This window comes from Clinocottus analis, unplaced genomic scaffold, assembly GCF_023055335.1.
Source record: "Clinocottus analis isolate CAN_PGR_092001 unplaced genomic scaffold, fCliAna1.0.p SCAF_9, whole genome shotgun sequence".
Lineage (NCBI taxonomy): Eukaryota > Metazoa > Chordata > Actinopteri > Perciformes > Cottidae > Clinocottus > Clinocottus analis.
Window position 1 is genome coordinate 19,635,261 of NW_027176251.1, and position 20,122 is coordinate 19,655,382.

The window sequence follows — 20,122 nt, forward strand, 5'->3', positions numbered from 1 at the left end:
TTGGATGGAGATGTTTTCACAGCAACATGGAAGAGATGTTAGAAATGAATTATAAACACTGTTTTCAAAGCAAGTATTAAAATAAAATACAACCATTTAGAAGTATGGGAGCAGGACATGGGGACGAGGGAGACAATGTGGGAAGCACATATCATGTGTGGAGTTTGTTACCGCTCTCTTCAGGATGGTCCACATTATTCTTCAGGAACGTTGGTGAAAGTCTGGAGCCTCGAATCCCAAATGTCCCGTGACACTTAAATGCACCACGTGGGTTAATGCTGACGGATGTAATCAAAATGTTATTTGTTCTAAATTATTTGTTGCATCTCATTTTTTCTTTTGTATATTTATTATTGCTCCTAAATGAAGCAAAAGTATTCTTTGCCATAGTGGTTCTCAACCTCTGGACAATGTGTTCAGCCGAGTGCCCTGAACCAGAGCAAGGCATTCTTGTGCCATCGGTGTCTGACTTAATATAGAATACTGCATATACAATTCAGTTGATGAATTTACACTAATATCTGATTAAACATGTATTGATTAACTTTTGTTCATGAATCTTGGATTGTTTGTTACTCTTACATACATTTGTTTTTTTAAATCTTCCGTACCCCCGTATGAGAAGCACTGCTTTATCTGATTATTTAACCATTGGAATAATAATCCAAAGATGAATTAACATTATTGTGACTCCTTTTGGCCAGAGTAATGCTGTGAGTACCTAAAGAGTACTTGACCCAAGTACATGTTGAAGCTTTCATGTTCTCAGCGTGTTTTTCTTCCCTGAAGTCAAATGTTAGATGTATGTTGGTGGTTCATGTAGAATCCACCCACAGCCGTCTGTTCCTGAAAGCTACGCCCTCGAGCTCGTGGTTTTCTTGACGTCAGACGCTTGACTTGACTTCTTCCGTTCAGCCCAGCGGCCGCAGCGACACATAGAGAACGACCTCACCAGGATCCAGGCCTCCTTTCGGCACAAAGTTCAGCCAAAGGTAAATATGAGCGTTGGGCTGTTGGAACGAGTCAAATCCACCGGCTACTGTTTGTTCTGCAGTGAGCTAGAAGCAGATTTTGGCTCAACCGGGAGCTCGACCTGAGCTTCAGAGGAATGAGCAGAAAGATGTCTGCCATCACCTGAAATATAAGAAGGGTCGAGTACGAGCCGGTATGGACGTGAAGAATGTTTTTTAAAGGACCTTTTCAGAGCGTAATGGCTCTGAAAAGCTCTTTCAGCATCGTGTTACGACAGAGCGTAATCATCTCTGTTCTTACACCAATTTAAGGGGAAAAAAGACATTTTACAGCAGCTTGACAGTTGCAACGGTGAGATGGTTTTTATTCTCATAAAGCAATCAATGTAGTGTATATATAAGATTTTTTTTCTATAAATATAAAGGTTCTCTTCATAGCAAATGCAAAAGGAAAATTACTTCAAAGCTGCGACTATTGTAGAGCTGTCAGCACGATGAAAGGATTATTATGAACCGGAAGCGTTTGACGAGAACATGTGGTCCTGATGTGGGAAGACCTGCGAGCTGCGACCCAGAGATGACCCCGCCCCCCTCCACATCAATAACTGACACATTCAAGCTCCATGGTTCAAAAGAGTTAAAACATTGTCTTTTAAAAAAAAAAGTGCCCATACAGGTGAGTCAAAAAAATAGGCTTTGTTACAAACATGTATGATGTGTGCAGGGTCGGTGCACAGCGCCGTGTGGAAGTCTGGGACGCTTTTTGGACAATGTGATGCTCCGCAGGGTTTATTCTAGAAAGGCTGCAGGCTTGTATCAAATATAGTTTTCAGACTTACATCCCTTGTGCCATCAGGTTTTTTTTCATAATAATAAAAAATAGACAACCAGAATGAAATACAAAAACACATGACAAAACACCTCAACTCCTGCCTCTCAGGTGAGGAGCCACTGGGATCTCTGGTTTATAGTCCTGAAACCAGCAGCAGCTGGACCCCGGAGCCGCTGCCTCCCTCCACACACTGAAATGCATTCAAACCCTGCTGGACATTTTGATTTTGCTGGCATTAAAAGTCTAAACGACGACAGTTCTGAATCAGGTTTAAAAAGAAAAAAAAAAATCCTCGACTTCGACTTAAACATCAGGATGTGATCAGTGAACGATTTGAAGGTTCACACATTGACAATCTGGCTCTTTTCATCAGGAACTAATAGGACGATGATTCCAACAAATAACCTTTCTTCTTTCAAAAAATGTCAGAAAACAGACAGAATGACTCAACTTGATCCACTCCATGGCGTCTGCTTCCTTCAGACCTCTAATAGGGGAATAAACTCATCTCACTGTTCTTATTGCTTATTGTTGGGGGCTGAATAACCGGTGAAGTCCAAAGAGTGTCTGATGCTTTAAAACAGAACTTTCTGCGGACACGCTCCATCTGCACGTCTCCCGGCTGTGTCTTTTTTTTTTTTTTTAAATTCCAGGTCCCCTGAACACACCGCTGCACATGACCGCTGCTGTGAGGGAGCAGCACGCCGCTGTTTGAGCACGCGGCCGCTTAACAACCGAAACCGTGCTCTCCTTCCCTGTTCCGGGGAGGGGTCCGTCCATCTCGTCTGCTTTCATTTAGGCGAGTCTTAAATCTGCATTATGCACCAATAAACTAGCTTGAACTCAATTAAATGGGCGGTTCTTCCCACAAATCAAAACAACACATTTCCCCTCTCAACCGAAGTGACATTTCTCTTTCCGGATTGTTTCGGTTGCAAGTGACCAAGTGTTGGAGATATTGACAGTTTTACACCTCGACAGCTGATAAAAAAATTGCATTTTTTGGAGTCGATGGAGAACTTTCTCTTTAACTGTGTTGTGACTACACAGAATTATCCAATTTGAAAGTGTCTGAGGAGATTTAGCAACAAGAGGACTTTCCAGGAAAGACAGAATTTAAAAAGTATGGCCTGAGGAGAGGGTTTTCCTTTAAAAAAAACACAAACAAGTAGAACTAAAACATGCCAAATGACCGGCGTGGCCCTTTCACCTGGCGTACCCACGTGTGCTTTATTTGGAAATGAATGATAGAACTGTCGGGGCCCCGGGGCCGCAGACCACGAGCATCTGTCACGACGACTCACACTCCACAACGCACCGGTTCCCTCGCCCCAGCGACCCTGACCGACCGGAGCGAGCGGCGGCGGCTCGGTCGGGACAACGGGGAGGCCGCACTCTGTTTTCACGGGACGCTGCTCAGAACGGAGCCGGCGCTGGCGGGCGGGTCCGCTGATCCAAGACGCCGGCGCTCCGTGTGAAATACTCCCGGCGGGGGTTCCACAGTGAGGCGGGTCACGGGCCACCAGTACGGTGGTCAGCTGGCTCTTTGTGAGTACAATTCCATTATGTCCAAAAGTATGAAAAAAAAGTGTTTTTACAAAAAAGAAAAAAAAATCTTTTAAATACAAATATATACTTACAAAAATCTCACAAATGTATATGTACATTAAAAAACATACCAAGTCTCTTTTGTAAGTCCCAGAAAAAAAATCACAAGGAAATAACGCAGTGGATTATTATCATGGGGTTTGTCACTGAGCAGTCTGCATGTGGGGGGAGGGGGGGAGGGGGGGGTCCCGACCACATCACACTGTGGTCTCGCCCTGTTTACTGTTGGCCAGTCTCGTGTAAAACCTCCGCCACGAGTTGAGGGTCTTCCCGGACCAGATCCAGAAGCCGGAGGTGATGCCCACGATCAGCGTCATGAGGTACTTGATCATGAAGACGGTGAAGTCGGGGCTCATGTTGGGGTGGCTCTGCGCCGGGCACGGCACCGCGTACGTCTTGCACGTCTGCACGACCCACGTCTTCTCCCACTGCTCCCGGAAGGCCTGCTCGTAGAAGTTGCAGGCGATGACGATGGTCGCCGGCACCGTGTACAGCACGCTGAAGATGCCGATGCGCACCATCAGCTTCTCCAGCTTCTCCGTCTTGGTGCCGTCGTGCTTCATGATGGTGCGGATGCGAAACAGGGACACGAAGCCCGCCAGCAGGAAGGACGTGCCGATGAACAGGTAGACGAACAGCGGCGCCAGCACGAAGCCGCGCAGCGCGTCCACGCTGTTGATGCCCACGAAGCACACCCCGCTCAGCACGTCTCCGTCCACCTGCCCCACGGCCAGGATGGTGATGGTCTTGATGGCGGGCACGGCCCACGCCGCCAGGTGGAAGTACTGGGAGTTGGCCTCGATGGCCTCGTGGCCCCACTTCATCCCCGCCGCGAGGAACCAGGTGAGGGCCAGGATGACCCACCAGATGGAGCTGGCCATGCTGAAGAAGTACAGCATCATGAAGAGGATGGTGCAGCCCTCCTTCTTGGTGCCCTGCACCACCGTCCTCATGTCGTTGTCGAAGCGGTCGTTGCACACCACCTTGTCCTCCAGCAGGAACCCCGCGATGTAGGCCACGGACACCATGGTGTAGCAGCCGGAGAGGAAGACGATGGGCCGCTCCGGGTAGCTGAAGCGCTTCATGTCCACCAGGTACGTCAGCACGGTGAACAGCGTGGACGCGCAGCACAGCACCGACCAGATGCCGATCCAGATCCGCGCGAATTTCAGCTCCTCCTCGCTGAAGTACATCATCCCGTGGGAGCGCTTGGGCTCGCAGGGGGCGCCGCAGTCCTCCAGGCCGAGGAAGCGGTAGTTCAGGTACGGGGGCACGACGAGCGACGGCGGGCACCGGAACTGGCCGCTCTGGTGGTCCGTGCGCACCGTCGGGTCCTGGCCGGCGCCGGGGCTTTCCGGCTCGGCGCGGTCCGACATGTTCTGCCCCACGCACAGCTCCCCGGCGCCGTGGACCGGGAAGGTCTCGCACGCGAGGCTGTCGGGCCACTGGAAGCCGAACTTGTTCATGAGCGCCTCGCAGCCCTGGCGCGCGCGCTCGCACAGAGAGCGGCACGGGGGCAGCGCCTGCTCCAGCACCGTGCACACGGGCGCGTACATGGAGCAGAGGAAGAACTTTAAATCCGGGGAGCACTGGACCTTCACCAGCGGGTAGAACTGGTGCACCTCCAGCCCGGCGTCCTCCTGGTTGGTGTGGCCGAGCAGGTTCGGCATGATGGTCTCGTTGTACGCGATGTCCGTGCACAGCGGAATGGAGATGGGCTGGCAGAAGCCGTGCTCCGGTATCGACATGCCCCGGTCCCCGCCGCCGCCGCCGCCGCCGCCGTACTGCCCGCTGACTCGGAGGAGCCCCGCGTTCAGAAACACAGCGGACAGCAGGAAAGTCAGCCCCGCGCGGAGGAGTCTGCGCTGCGGCATGGTGGAGGACTTTCTGCTCGGTGCTCAACTCCCTGCGTCCCCTCGCGGAGCAGCAGCTACTTCCTTGAACGCGCTCTTTGTTGGCGTTTCTTTTGCGGGCTGAACGCAGCTTCTTCCAGACCAAATCCCGCAGCTCCTTTTTTTCTTCCTTCCGGCTTCCCGGTGATGCCGGAGTGTGTGTAAAACGAGCCCAGGATTAGTATTTTTTTGTTGTAATGACAATCTTCGGCTTCCACTCCGGATGACAAATCCACAACCAACAAATCAAAAAAATAAAAAAAAATCCGAGCCGTACTCCCCGCAGGAACGGGTCCGCTCCAGTCCACTCGGTCTGCCCGACGCCGCGTCAGTCTGAAGAGCAAACCTGTTCTGCTCGCCCTCTCGCTGCTTCAGGGAAGTCAAGCTGAGCGCCGCACACAGCCACTTCCGGTCAAACCCTTCTAAATAAAAGCCTCCGCTAGAGCGGCCGAGGATATAGATACGTGTCGCATGTTTATGGCAAATACATGCAAATAAAAAAGAAGAAAAATAGCTTAGTTAGGAATAGCTGTGTTCTGTCAAGAGTTGCATTTATGATATTAATACAAAATGGCATGACAATAATCTTAAAACAGGGAGAATGAAATTGAAACCACACAGATAAAAACAATTATAAGATATTGTAGTTGTTTAGTAAGTTATGTTAACACATTTGCCATGAATCATGTCTCGACTAAAATACATTTGACATCTGTCAAACACCACAATATTTACACTGGGAAAGTATTTTACTTGTCAATTACCAGCTTTGTCAGACACCACGTCAGCACTGAAGTACTTCCTGTTTAGATCAGCCTCACTTTTACTAACTTCTCTCTCTCTCTCTCTCTCTCTCTCTCTCTCTCTCTCTCTCTCTCTCTCTCTCTCTCTCTCTCTCTCTCTCTCTCTCTCTCTCTCTCTCTCTCTCTTATAGAGAGGGAGGATTAGGGAGGGCCTGCGTCTCCCCCATGTTTGGTTGGTTTGCAGGTTCATTCCAGTTCACCTCTGCTGCTGATGGACAGGTCTGCTGAGCATCTTTAAGGACCAGTGTGTGTGTGTGTGTGTGTGTGTGTGTGTGTGTGTGTGTGTGTGTGTGTGTGTGCGCGCGCGTGTGTGTGTCTCCGTGGGGTGTTTGTAGTAAATGAGTGAACACATTCAGAGTGAACCACAATTAAATCAATATAAAACTAAACAAATTGCGGTAATTTGATCATAATGTGTTGTACATTATTGTCATTTTCACTTATTTCAGGATATACATTTATATGATGTCAGATATACTTTATTCATGCTTCATTCTGTTTCTTTGTTTAGTCAGGTGTTACGTACAGTCATAACGCTGCGATGTGATTGGCTTGTGTGCTCCTGCGCTGTTGGATCAGTGTGTGATCGAAGCTTCATTCCAGTTCTGTTCAAAACAAATCCCTATACGAGTTCGACTGACAGCTCTGATCATTTAAAATAAGGCCGTCCTCCAGATCCATTGACGGGGGAGTTGACGGCATGGCATTTATTAATTTATTTTTAATACCATTCATGTCTAATGAAAGAGCGGGCAGTTAGGAGCAGTTTCTTTATTAATTATTAAACAAAGCGATTCATTCCGCTGACACGGACTGTGGCTATTTGGATTGTGGTCCATGCGTATATTATATGAATAATTCCTGTCATATTCATGTAATGTGCTGTAACTGTTACGTTGCACATTCTGGTCACATGACATCTGTGACCAGAATGATGTTTATTCCCTTTTTTCCCCATAAAGGGTTTTTACTATTTTTATTTGGGGAGTTTTTCCTGATCCGATGTGAGGTCCCGGGACAGGATGTTATGTGTACAGACTGTAAAGCCCTCCGAGGCAAATCTTGTATTTGTGATTTTGGGCAATAGAAAATAAACTGAATTGAATTGAACTTTATGGGTCGTGTCATTGGGCCGTCCTCAGTATCTATTGATGGGGAGGCTCCCCACCCATAAGCCACTGCACTGTATCGTGGATAGTTCTCCTCCAGAGGTCCCACCCTGACATTTTACCTCTTATCTGACATCACAAGTTAATGAATTTGTGGTCTCAGGATTACAAAATGTGTTTCCTTGTGATAATCAAATAATATACTAATTAAACAATACAAAGCTGTTTCCTCGAGAAGATGACCTGATGTTTCAATAACCTGTTATCACAAGAAAAGGGAGAAGTTAAGAGTTAAACATTTTCTTATTATTAGCCTGCCAATTCAAATCTGACCAAACACAAAGGATTAGTAGTGAAACAGAGTGTTGAGCGAAGTTTTACTTTTACTCCTGCTGGGTTTTTGCTGACATGGCTCATAAAGTGATCACTTTGTTTAATAATTAATAAAGAAACTGCTCCTTCATTAGACATAAATGGTGCACAATAAAAAATAAATGCCATGCCATCAAACTGCACATTATTTTGACTTTGAAGCTTTTGAAAGTATCCAACCGAAAACTCCCAGCCTCTCCCAAAGCAGCACAGTGTTGTACAGACACATCTGAAGCATTAATAAATTTTATTTCAGGTAAAACCACATTAAACAACATTTACAGAAGGACATTACATCTTCCATAATAACATTACATACAGGTCGTAACAAATAATGCAACAGCTATTCTACTGTATACTATATTGTTTCACTCGGTGAAGCGACTGACGACGCTTCTGTTTTTCCAAACCACTTGTGAAAGAAAATGATGTGTTTTCAGTGCGGCATACTAAAAAAAAGAGAAAAATAAAATGCGAGAGAAGCTTTGTTGATAAAAGTTGCAAACACGGATTCATTGTTGAGCACAGCGAGGATGCACGATGGATCCATGTTTTTCCTTCCGATACCACTTCGGGCCACATGATAAAGAATGCCAAAAATAGATGCCTAATATTTATGTTCACTCTATATGTTTATTCATACATGATATATATTTGATAGCATTAAGGGGACCTTTGCAACCCTGTATACCAACATAGTGGAAGCATCACTATTTCACTTCATAGGTGTCACCACCTTATTGGTTTCCCTTTTAGACATTTCTACTGAGAGTATTCCTCAAGTCTCTTGTCACAGTGCTAAATGTGCAATTCCACTAAACCTGTCCTTCACTGGACTGTATTGAAATATTTGAAGAACATTCAAGTTGGAACAGAGAGCCTTCGGTAACTCTGCCCACACAGGACTCAAAAATATAAGTTTTTGTACAAGACTGCGGGGCTAACAAAGCTCCACAGAAGTGAGAGTGTTGAGGGGCAAACAAAGCGATGTGTGCCACGCCGAAAGTATGCACAAGGAGAAACATGCCAAAAATAATTATTCAGCTGCTAATACTGCCTGCAATCCCTTAAAGCCACATGAGGCTGGGCAATCTTCGCACAGCTCGATGGTATTAACCCTCTTCTGTCACGCCGCTTTACTGGCATTACCCGCCCCGTCTCCTCCCCTTTATTTTCTGCCGCACAATCGCAGCCTGGGGATGACACTGAAAAGCCGCGAGATAACTTCAAGTACAGCATTTCTATGAGCTCTCCTCAATCTGTGCTAAAGGTTCAAAACAAGGGATGATATTTACAATTTGTAAGAAGGGCTGGTTTGCTTTGCGTCAGGCAAAGAAAGGTTAGATAAACTGCTTATACAGTATAAGCACTCATGTACTGTATATACAGTATAAACACTCATGTACTGTATATACAGTATGAGCACTCATGTACTGTATATACCTCATACGCACTCAGGTACTGTATATAGAGTATAAGCACTCATACACTGTATATGTATCATTAATGGCAAAGCAAGTGCATGAAAGTAACCATACAGGCTGGAATGTAGGACAACATTTTTCTTTAAAGTGCATTTTCAAAACGCTTTTGGGGAGAGTCTAGCCCATGATCATTTATTTTGCCTCTATGGTCGAAGAAACTGGGCTGGAACGCCGTCATTAAAGCATAGGTTCAGATATTTCCACGTCTATCTTAACTAGAGTTCTTTCGATACCGATGACAGTATCAGGAATGCCTCTGATAGCCTAAATGCTGGATCGGGTATCGACGTCACGTTATCCTGTCATTCATCAGCTCCTTCACACTTTACAGGAACAACAGCAGCACGTGTCTCTCGCTGCCCGATCCGTACACCCGGTTTGATTGGATTAGCGCATGTGCAACTCTCAACGAAGATGAGATCGCAAGAAAGTGAGGTGCCTCACCCGTTAGCTAGTTTTAGCATTGCTAGCAAAATGTCACCACCAGTAAAGCGGCAATGTGTTTTTAACGCTCTGGCATCAGATCGGTACTCGGTATCGGCCGATACACAAGTTCATGTATAAAAATCAATATCAGGAAGGAAAAAATGGTATCGGAACCGCTCTAATCTTAACCCAACTGTCTAATATAGAGGAACAAATCCACAGTCTATATTCTGAACAAAAATGTATTCCAAAGTTCAGCCAATTTTAATATTCAGCAGTCAGAAGTTTCTATCCCAATATGTAACAAATGCAACCGAATTCACAGAAAATCGCCACAAGAAAATGCTAATTATATGCGTTTCCATCCACTACTGTTATGCAAATATTAGGAGTTGGTTGCGGCAATTCCCCAATCTGGTGCGTTTAATGTGCCGCCATTTTTCATCTCTTCAGTGGGAGCAGAAGCCTGATTGATGTTTAGGTCACCTGCTTCATGTTCCATCTGATTTATTCACTCAGTCTGTTTGTTTTTTGTCTATGCAACTCTTTCATCCTCAAATCTTGTTTGCACAGTTTGTACTTTCATGTACATCTTCCTTTTCGGAATCACGCACAACATAGATGTTTTTATGGTGAGCAAACAACTGTCATCTTACACCTCCAGCCACCTGACAAATGTTAATCCTAAAATACTTGTCAATTAAGCTCTGGTCCATCGTATCAGGCTATAAACATAAGACACAAATGCCTGAATGGAGATACCCACTCGGTTTGGCTAACTCAGACTGCCCCGATGAATATTAGCAACAGTGGAACTTTGGAATGCATTTTGGTACTGTATAAATATCAATTAATGGCTGGTAAAAAATGGAGGAATGATTACATTTTGTGAGTGATGTATTAAGATTAGACACAAAAATGACCTTTGAATGCGACAGACTGCAAAGCAAACACCAGCAGGAGAGGAGCATGGGGGTCTACAATGTATTGAAGCAGGAAGATGCAGGAAGGTTACCCTAGCAGGCAAGACATCTATATTATAAATGTGAGTGTGTGTGAGTGTGAGTGTGTGAGTGCGTGTTTGTGTGTGTGTGTGTGTGTGTGTGTGAGTGTCTACATTTTCCAGTTCTCCATGACGCCACATTTGCAACCTCATCTCATCAGCTTACCAACAGTTCTGGGCCAATATTATTGTTTCAGTTGATTTCAAACTGATTGATGAAGAGGAAGCCATTGTATTGATAGTACTTCACAATTAACACCATACGTCTAAGCTTGTAATATTCAGATATTTTCACACAAAACATCAAAAGAAAGACAGTATAAACTTCTTTGCAGATGATACAACGTTGTACATTTGACCTTTCGTCATAAAAAGTTGCAAAACATTTAGAACTTGTAGGATGTTGAGGGGCACACATGTAGGGGAAGTCTCCCCATAAGAGCATGTGTTGGTGGTGAAGGGACTGATCAAAAGTAATCACCACCAACAGGACACTGCACACACACTCACTGAAAAGCACTCATCCCAACACTTTTTTGATTCTTCAGTTACGAAAAGCTCCGGATCAATCTGAACATTTGACTCATGAGCTTAACAAAAAGTTGGAAGTCATTGACATATATCATCTGTTTCTAATAAAATATTGCAGATCTTTTGATGGTTATTAGATAAAGTGAAGGGGAGGATTGTCGTGGGCTGGATCAAACAATAGGCCACACAACCTATTGCCTTGGTGTTTTACCGTTTGTACATTAGCTCTTTGCATGGCTGGAAGCCCCAATGCTCAGCTATTGCCCATGTTTAATACACTAGCACATACACACCTCTATATCACACACTCACACACACACACACACGCGCGCACACACACAAACACATACTTACAGCTGTTGTCAATTACGGTATTGCCCACTGGTAGGTGCTGTTCCTGTTGTCTCATGTGTGCACCGTCAACATCTCCAGCAGAGATCATTTATATGTGAAAGGCTTTTCAGTTGCAACACAAAACTCATCTCAGCCAGATCTAGTTCCATAATGGAGGTCCAGTGAGAATATTAAAAAGGGATTATAATTGTTGTACCATCAGGGTCTTACTTTTTTAGTTTTGCAACACACTAAATACGACATACGACAATTTCAAGTCCCGAGTCACGGAAGTGCTGAACAGAGTCCATGCTGCTATTTGAAGAGCGCTATGAAGAACAACATGCAGGAGAATAACAGTCCATTAACCAAAATATATTGCTATGACTGCACCGCGGAACATCACAATGTATACCAGCCTCTTCCACTCCGTTGCTAAGTTGGTCGGGTGCAACCGGGGAGTTCTGCACTGCAACGTTTTCTGTGTTGGAAAGCAGCGTCACCAGCGCGGCTCCACAGTTACTGAAGCCTGTGTGGTTATCGGAGTACTCCATGTTGGTCATGGATGTACAAAGAGCACTGGATAGAGCATTGGAGGCAACAATAAGCAATGAAAGTTGATCGACGGCGTCTAAAGCCAAAACTGTTTTCTGACTGATCAGAAATTTCCCGAATCTTTGGCATCCATATGACGCAGATAGGTTTGTGATGTCTGCACACATAGGTCTGATCTGAACACTTCCAAATATTATAGTTTTCTTCAGGGAAAGTATCTAAATCACCCGCCTGAAGGCAAATAAAGAGGGGAAGAGAAATATATGCCAAAGAACAACATGTTCATAAGCACCTACTCACCTCTAGTTACTTCTTATGTACCGACTAGTGTTTAAAACGTATTCGTTGATGGTGGTCATTACCTGACAAATAGCTCAATTAGTCAGCTAACAAGGTTAAACAAAAACAGTGCAATGTCATCAGTTAAATATAAGTTCATCCCTCCGCAGAGATGTACATTTAAAACAATGTCAGCTGTTCTCAGTTGCCAAAGAACCAAGGACCTCCAAAATGGCTGCCAGAGGATGTGTTGCACCGGCTGAAAAAGCCCTCCATTATTTGTATTGTCTGCGGTTCCACAAATTAGAGTTGAACCGGGTAAGAAAGTTGAAATGGAACTCTTCAGGATCATTCTTTTTTTAACCGACTGCATGTTTTTGTTTTCAAGCTTTACTTGTATGCACGTCTCCTCTATGTGTCTGTTGTGTCTTGTCATGAGCAATATAGTAGTAAGAAGATGAAGCGATATTAAAATTGTCCATTATATAGTTTCTAGATGAGTATATCATACATACAAATATACATTCTTAAATAGGAGGCTAGTTACAAACACAAAACACAATATGTACCAATAGTAAAGTCCTTTTGTTTATACTGTGATAACAACGTATGAGTTATTGGAACTTTATAAAAAGTAAACAAAATCTGATTTGCAAATGATAGCCTGAAATCTTAGGTACCGTTCATAATGCACACATGCATTCGTATCTATACCCAATGCTAAACCTCTTCCTCATGCATACGGCACACACGCACGCACACACATACACCCACGCTCACGCATATTGTGAAGGTAATAAATAAAGAGAAGTGGGGTTCTTCCATTCCTCTGGATCCTCCATCTCTTGTCTTCATCTTTTCTTTCTTTCTTTTTCAACAGCCACCTGAAACACAGACAAAGAGACAGAAAACACAATCTGTCAGTAACACAGACAGACAACTGGCATTGTAGAGAAACAATACTAAAGCAATCCCATATTTCATAGGTTTCTTTGCAGAGCGTATGGGTTGATGTCACTTTGTGAAGGTACGACAACGAGTAAGTAATCAAGCATCCGTTCACTCTTTCATCTTCAGGTTTCAGGAGTCACAAAGACATTTTATAAGGTATTGAAATGAGGTGTAGTGATTGGTCAAGTCGTTTAAACATATATTTGCATATGAATAACCCCCTGTTTAAGTGTATATTGCTTTTATTTAGCCTTTCTCATCAGATATTGACAAGTTAATGGTCCAATGGTGACGTATTCATGCACACGAAGCAGAATGATAAAACGTTATTTTCAGTTTCTTACCAATATTATGCTTTAATAGGCTGATGGTTTGTACCAACATAGGGTTTATGTTATGATTCATTGGGAGAAAGCAAGCAATTCTACATAAAAATGACTATTAAGCAGATTATACTTTGTTTTATAATCAAACTTTTCCACAACTGTTGCATTTAACATACATTAAAGGATTCTACCGCTGCCGTTAAGAAGTTCTCCAGTTGATTTCTAATGCTGTGACTCAAGACAATTGTTTATTTGATGTGTTTGAGGCTACCTTCTTGGGTTGAACCAAGTCCATGTCCCAAAAGCTGTATAATTAAAACCCAAAACTATCTGCATGGCTCGATAATCTCAGGGGGAAGTGCGGGAAAATGCTTTTATATCATTTGGTTAAAACGACAAGGGCCAACCATGAAGAGGGAAAGGGAAGTATCACTGAGGAGATGAATCAAAAGACAGAATGGATGGGCGCGAAGAGGAAGATGAAGTGGAAGATGACCAAGAGAGAGAGAGAGAGTGGTGGGAGCAAGAGATGAAAGGGAAGGATGCTGAGGAAGATGGAGTAGTAGAGGATAGGAAGGTGGAGACAGTACAAGAGAAGAGGAGCCGAGGGAGAAAAGCAGGGGAGCTGAATGAAGAAGAAGACAGAGCTGAGGACTAATACATAATGAATGGCCTCTCTTTCTACCTTGACTTTCCCACTACCTCTCTCTCTCTGTGTACTTCTCTCTGTGGCGTTGGCCCAGCCTTTGCTCGTCAGTTCCCAGTGGAAGCCGTCCAGTATAAGTCAGGAATCTCAAATGTTGGACGAGCGCCTTGTTTACCTGCTGCTCCTGTAACACTAACCCAAACATGTGTATGTTCTTTGTCCATGTCCACATGTCTCTGGACTTGAATGAGGGTTTATGCATGTTTATATGTACATGCATGTCCAATATAATTGGTAATGGTAGTTGTAACTGGAAAGGTGCACTCACTAGAAGGCAGAGCGATGCTGAAAAGTGTGACTCAATGAAGTCAATGAACAGACTTCATTCAATCTCCAAAACAAGCAGCAACCATTGCAGTCGATTGGCGAGCATCTTGACAAAAACTAATTAAAACTCGCTGGACTCCCCGCTGAGCAGTCCAGCAGTGGCGGGGTGCAGCACTGTGTGCTGGTAGTTCTAGCAGCTGATAGTTGCCATACAAACCGTCCCAAACACTGAAAGTGAGCAAACTGTTTCCCCGGCAGCACTCAGAGGAGTGAGGAGTGAGGGAGTCAGCAGGCATAATAAAACAGGCAATACAAGGTGTTTTGAGACATTTGAGTCACCACAACCACAAAGGGTCCTTGAGCATGCAGCCGCCGCAACCGGGCACCAACATATGATGCTGTTTGCTCGATGCAGATTCCCGGTTGGCTCGACTCTGCAGGCAGAGATAATACATTGAAATGTAATTGTATTGAGGAAGATGCATCATGAACTGTGATGATTCACACACAAGACTCAGTAGGTAAAAGAATACCAGCGCTGCTGTCTGGTGCTCGTGGGAAGCTTTCTGAGGTTTGCGATCTCTGAAAGGACTCGTCCGTTTGCTGAGGTTCAACAACGTGAGTTCACCAGACTGGATGCACCAAAGCTAACAGGATAGTGAGAAAGATCTGCACCCGGCTGCACACTCCTCTGAAGAGGTCTCATCAGGGTTTACCGTGGCTGTGCCGAGCCTTTTGAATCAGTTCCTGGTCTGAACTAATCGTACATCCCTCTTCATAAAAGATCCACGTCCAGAGCCCTTCAAATGAAAGGCGACGCTGAGGAGATCTTTCACATGCATCATCATTTTATGGATGGTCCATAACCAGCGAGATGAGCAATTTTAATTCATTTGGGTGATCATTGGAGCAGGAGCCAATGTCATTTATATGTGCAAAAAAACAATCACTTGTGGAAAAAGTCCAGTTCACATTTGACATTATTCCCTACTCAGATGTTCACATCTTAAAACATGAGTCTTTTGCGTTGAGAAGTCATTGTATCTCTGGATGAGCTGTTGACATGCAGAAGAGAAGGCAGCGGCCAAACTTCATGTACTCTAAGTACCTTTGTGACAAATATGATGAAGTTAAGACTTCTTAAGGAGCGGTGTGTGACCTGTCGCTGAGTCCTTTCTGGTTTCAGAAGGAAAAGTCTAACTGAAGTCCAACAGCTTGTTGTGTCACAGCGTTTAAAAAGCCACAGCTCATCTGTCAAAGTCAAGTGAAGGTCGCTGAGCGCTGCACCTCTGTCTTAGGAGATGCATTGTCATCACCCTTCACTTCACCGTCCAACACATTGTCACTCGGTCAGTGGCACAGCTTCAAACTACGACACTCTGCCAGTGCTTTTTGACTCGCTGGTGACGTTTTAACAAATAAGCGTCCGCCTTCACAGGACGTTTAGGTTTAGGCAATAATCACATGACCCTTCACGCACACTGGGCATACGCGTGACGTTGTCAACAGGAAGCAGTTGCGTTCTCAAACTAACTCCTCCGTTTTAGGTGTTCTAAAACTCCGACATAACACAGCAGCGTGGACATGGCCTCAGACGCAGAAGCTGCGTTATTAGACACATCATACGTTCTATAAGCCAACAAGGGATTCATTGTTTTAACGCGATCTGATGTACTAAGAACAGATGTAGGCTTCCGCTCTCCTGGGATCAAAGAGCACCAAGTAGGTGTGTGTGTGTGTGTGTGTGTGTGTGTGTGTGTGTGTGTGTCAGGGGGTTCCACTTGGGAAGCAGATGGAGCTGGTGGGTGGGTTTTGTGTGGAGGATTTAGCAGGCGTGGCCAGCTGCTGGCTGTCCTTTAATAGAGATCCTGTCGCCCTCCCCCCAAAAATGAAATCCTTAAACGACTCTGCGTTGGGACACACACACACGCACACACACACACACAATAGAAAGAGAAACAAAAAGACTAACAGAGGCACGACGCTGAAGAGGTGACAATAAATCTGGATAAATCCTCCAGTCAAACTTTCTGCTCTGCCAATACCTTCCTTGGTAAATGGAGGTACGAGTATATTTTTTGTCAAAGTGCTTCACCTGTCACCAATGGCACAGCTAAGGACACACACACATGAACGAGAGGAGCTGGGGATCGAACCCGCGCTCTTCTGATGGACCCACTCTAACTTCTGAGCCACAGTCATGACTCGTCTTCAGTCGTTGATGCTTTCCAATGATCACTGCTTCATCACACAATAGTTTAAAATGTAGAAAAGACTCAGAGGTCTTCGGCCGCTGACTCTCCTGACATTAATATCCCTCCTGCTGACTCGTAAAATATAAGTAATAATATAAAATTCCTCCTCTCGTATAAAAGCAGGATATCCGTCTTCTTGTTCAGTCAACCTCCGGTCGGTCCTCTGACTGTGTTAATCGTCTGTATCGCTGTTAACCCTTCAGCACCTGAACCCTCACAGTGAACCTGCAGCACCAATGACACGCTGCTCGGTCCAGTTATCTGCACGCCCTACTGTTGAACATCTCTTCTGTCATTTCAATCAGAGCACCACAAGTACTTCACCTCACGCAGCGCGAGTGTTGGCAGGACTGGTTTCAGGTGCCGTGCAGCTTTTTCATTGTGTTTGAATTGGTTCAATACTTTTGGTTTATGACCAAAAACCTGAACTAATGATCAGGTTTGTACTTTTGAAGACAAACCTGCAGACACCATAGCCCTGAATAACAGGCCGGAGTGTAAAGCTGCTGCTTTACCACGGGTCCAATCCCCAACCCGTGACCTCAGCCATCTCCACTTCACCTCCACTCCCTTTATCCTTCTCTTCCTCCACCTCACCCTCCTTTTCCTACCGTCTTCTATCGTTCATCAATTTCTTCATTCCTACATTTTCAACCCGGCACTCCTCCCCCAAACACACAACAATCCTCTCAGATTGCATCCATCGAAGGGAACTATCAGGCAACAACACACACACACACAGACACACACACACACACACACGCACACACACACACACACACGTTGTGCTTCCGTGTAACTTCCTGCTGGAATGTAAACAGCGTGCGAGAGTTTCGCCCATGTGCTGTGTGACTGCGCTGCTTCTCAAGCCGGCTCGACTGAATCAGACTGACAGACCCCTCCCTCCACCCTCTCTACCCCATCCACCCCCTCCACCCCCCCACGTGACCCAGAGGCCCAAGGGTCACGACACCTGACCCCTCCCCCTGCTGGGAGGTCCCGTTATGTCTGATCCCGTTTAATGAACTGAGTCAGTCTGGACTTCAAATGTCGACCACCGAACACCCCGAGCTGAGGAGGTGCTGACGGTTTAATGAGCTGCTTTATGATGTGTGTGTATATATATATAAATATACGTGTGTGTGTACGTGTGTGTGTGTGTGCGTTTGAGAGGGGGAGGAGCCTGACGTGGTATTTGTTGGATATGAGTGAGTACATGCGAGTGAATAGAGGATTTCGAAGTCATTTACATGAAGACATTTTTCCATATTTTTTTTCATCCCCCACTGGATTCTGACTGTACTTTCCAGTGATTTTTGTAGGAATGTAGTGTTGTGGCCAAGTCTGTGTTGAGCTGCCACCACCACCAACAAACACTCCTCTGTCTCTACAGCGTCCTGATAATTTACAGAAACAGGGAGGAACAGACTGAAAACGCTCCAGTTAACAGTTAAACATCAGTATCCGCACGCGCACACACACACACGCACACACACAGGCACGCACACACACAGGCACGCACACACTGGGATTTTCCGCGGCTTGTCGGTTGTTTTGACTGCCAACATTAATCAAGACCAAAGTCACGGTGTGTTTGTTTAGCAGAAACCTGTTAATACAGAGGCTACTTGTTTTATTCAACATGTTTGTTCTGGTTTCTAAGGTAATCCCGTCTGGATTAACTATTAAAACCAACATGCCGGGATGCAGACTGGGTCGGGTCGACACATCTGCAGCCAGCTGCTGTTCTAGCTGTACATTTGTAGCTGTACATAGTGCACTTTATACACGGTTTGTGCAATACTGTCATCACATACTTCTGCCTCATTATTGTGCAATACCTTTCCTTTACTATATATATATATATATATATATATATATATATATATATATATATATATATATATATATATATATATATATATATATATACTGTACCTTTTATTGTAAATTGGTTTGTTGGAGGACACAGCAAAATAAGCTTTTCATTGTACAAGTAACCTTGTTTTTTGTGCACAAGACATTAAAAATATCTTGCGTCTTGGACGCGTCGTCATTGTCCTGGTGGTGGGGAAATCCATCAAGCCCATTTAGTCCGTTTTAATGGAACTCTGATGCTTGTGTTGTGTTGTGTTGCCGTGAACCTAAAAGTCCTAAACAGCTGTCGACTGTTTCCAACCGAACCCACAATCCATTGCAGAGGACCGACGGGACGTAAAGAGCGAGGTTCATGAAGTCCTTCCAGATAAACCGAGGAGGGATTCATGTGCAGTGGATCCGAGTCCAAGAGAAATTAACTTGGGCCCTCGCTCCTTTTTTCACGCCTCTCAGCAAATGTGTTTTCTTTATTTGATCCACATTAACTAGCGCACCGCCGAGCCGGACCAGACTAAACAGAAAACAAACCAAAAGTCTCCATTTCAGTCCGACTCCGACTCGCCAAGCAGACTCAGAATCAGAAGATGTGAGGACTAAAACAAGTAAACAATACCACGTGACCTCTTCACCCTGAGCTACAGTGTCGTCTGAATATCCGTGGAAAACATTATCTTACCGTGTTTCATCAGAAACCACTTAAAGGATCCGTGTTATCTCAACGTAATCATTCTATTATCTCAAGATAACACATGTTGATTCAAATGCAACATCCTATTCATGTTGTTTCATTATTTATAATATCCCATGATGTCGTTGTCTTTCTTTCGTGGTTATGACTCATTCCTTATTATCTTAGGCAAACCATGCAAACCATGCAACCTGATAACCCCGCGATGCATTACATGTCACGTCTGTACGCTCCGAGATCAGAACTCATTGGGATCCGATCAGACCGCAGCGAGGGGCCCGGGCTCGGACTGAGGAGTGTGGACCATTCATCAAACCAAGGTCTCCTTCATCCTGCTGATGAAAACTCAAACCTTTCCTGATTACGCTGCTTCAAATTAAAAGCTTTTAAAAAAACAACTAAATAACAGGGGACTTTTATTGAGAAGAATTTATTGGACATGTGTTCATCACCGAAATTAGCTTTGACAGAGACTATTCATCATTAAAACATCATCCCCCACCCACAAACACACCCACACACACACACACACACACACACACACACACACACACACACACACACCCAACAACAGATCCCCAGTATGGGAATGGAGTGTGTAACGCCCACCATGTGGTTCCCCCTCAAGTTAACTCGGTTAACTCTGTCGGCTCTGTGACATTGTCTCACTGGAACACCCGTCTGGTCGGGAGGACCAATTAAAAGCTTCTTGCAAATAAATCTGGCGGATCAATAACTTTGTGATGTGGAAGGCTAAACAGAGAGAGAGAGAGAGAGAGAGAGAGAGAGAGAGAGAGAGAGAGAGGGCACAAACCAAACAAAAGACTGAACCAAAGGAGACTGCTGCCATCGA

The 20,122-nt window shown here is 44.8% G+C and overlaps 2 protein-coding genes across 5 annotated transcripts in view; both read right to left on the minus strand.

Annotated features, from left to right (window-relative positions):
• Positions 1–1,348: 1,348 nt before the first annotated feature.
• Positions 1,349–5,619, minus strand: fzd1 (frizzled class receptor 1). The gene has a single exon (XM_068570110.1). It carries the CDS (start codon positions 5,283–5,285, stop codon positions 3,609–3,611), a length of 1,677 nt encoding a protein of 558 aa, XP_068426211.1. The 5' UTR covers positions 5,286–5,619; the 3' UTR covers positions 1,349–3,608.
• Positions 5,620–7,826: 2,207 nt separating this feature from the next.
• cdk14 (cyclin dependent kinase 14) overlaps positions 7,827–20,122 on the minus strand; it is a 177,239-nt gene continuing 164,943 nt past the window's right edge. For all 4 annotated transcript variants that reach the window (XM_068569451.1, XM_068569452.1, XM_068569453.1 and 1 more), the window contains one exon: positions 7,827–13,082. The gene's annotated coding sequence lies outside the window, so the exon portion shown is untranslated. The remainder of the gene's footprint in view (positions 13,083–20,122) is intronic.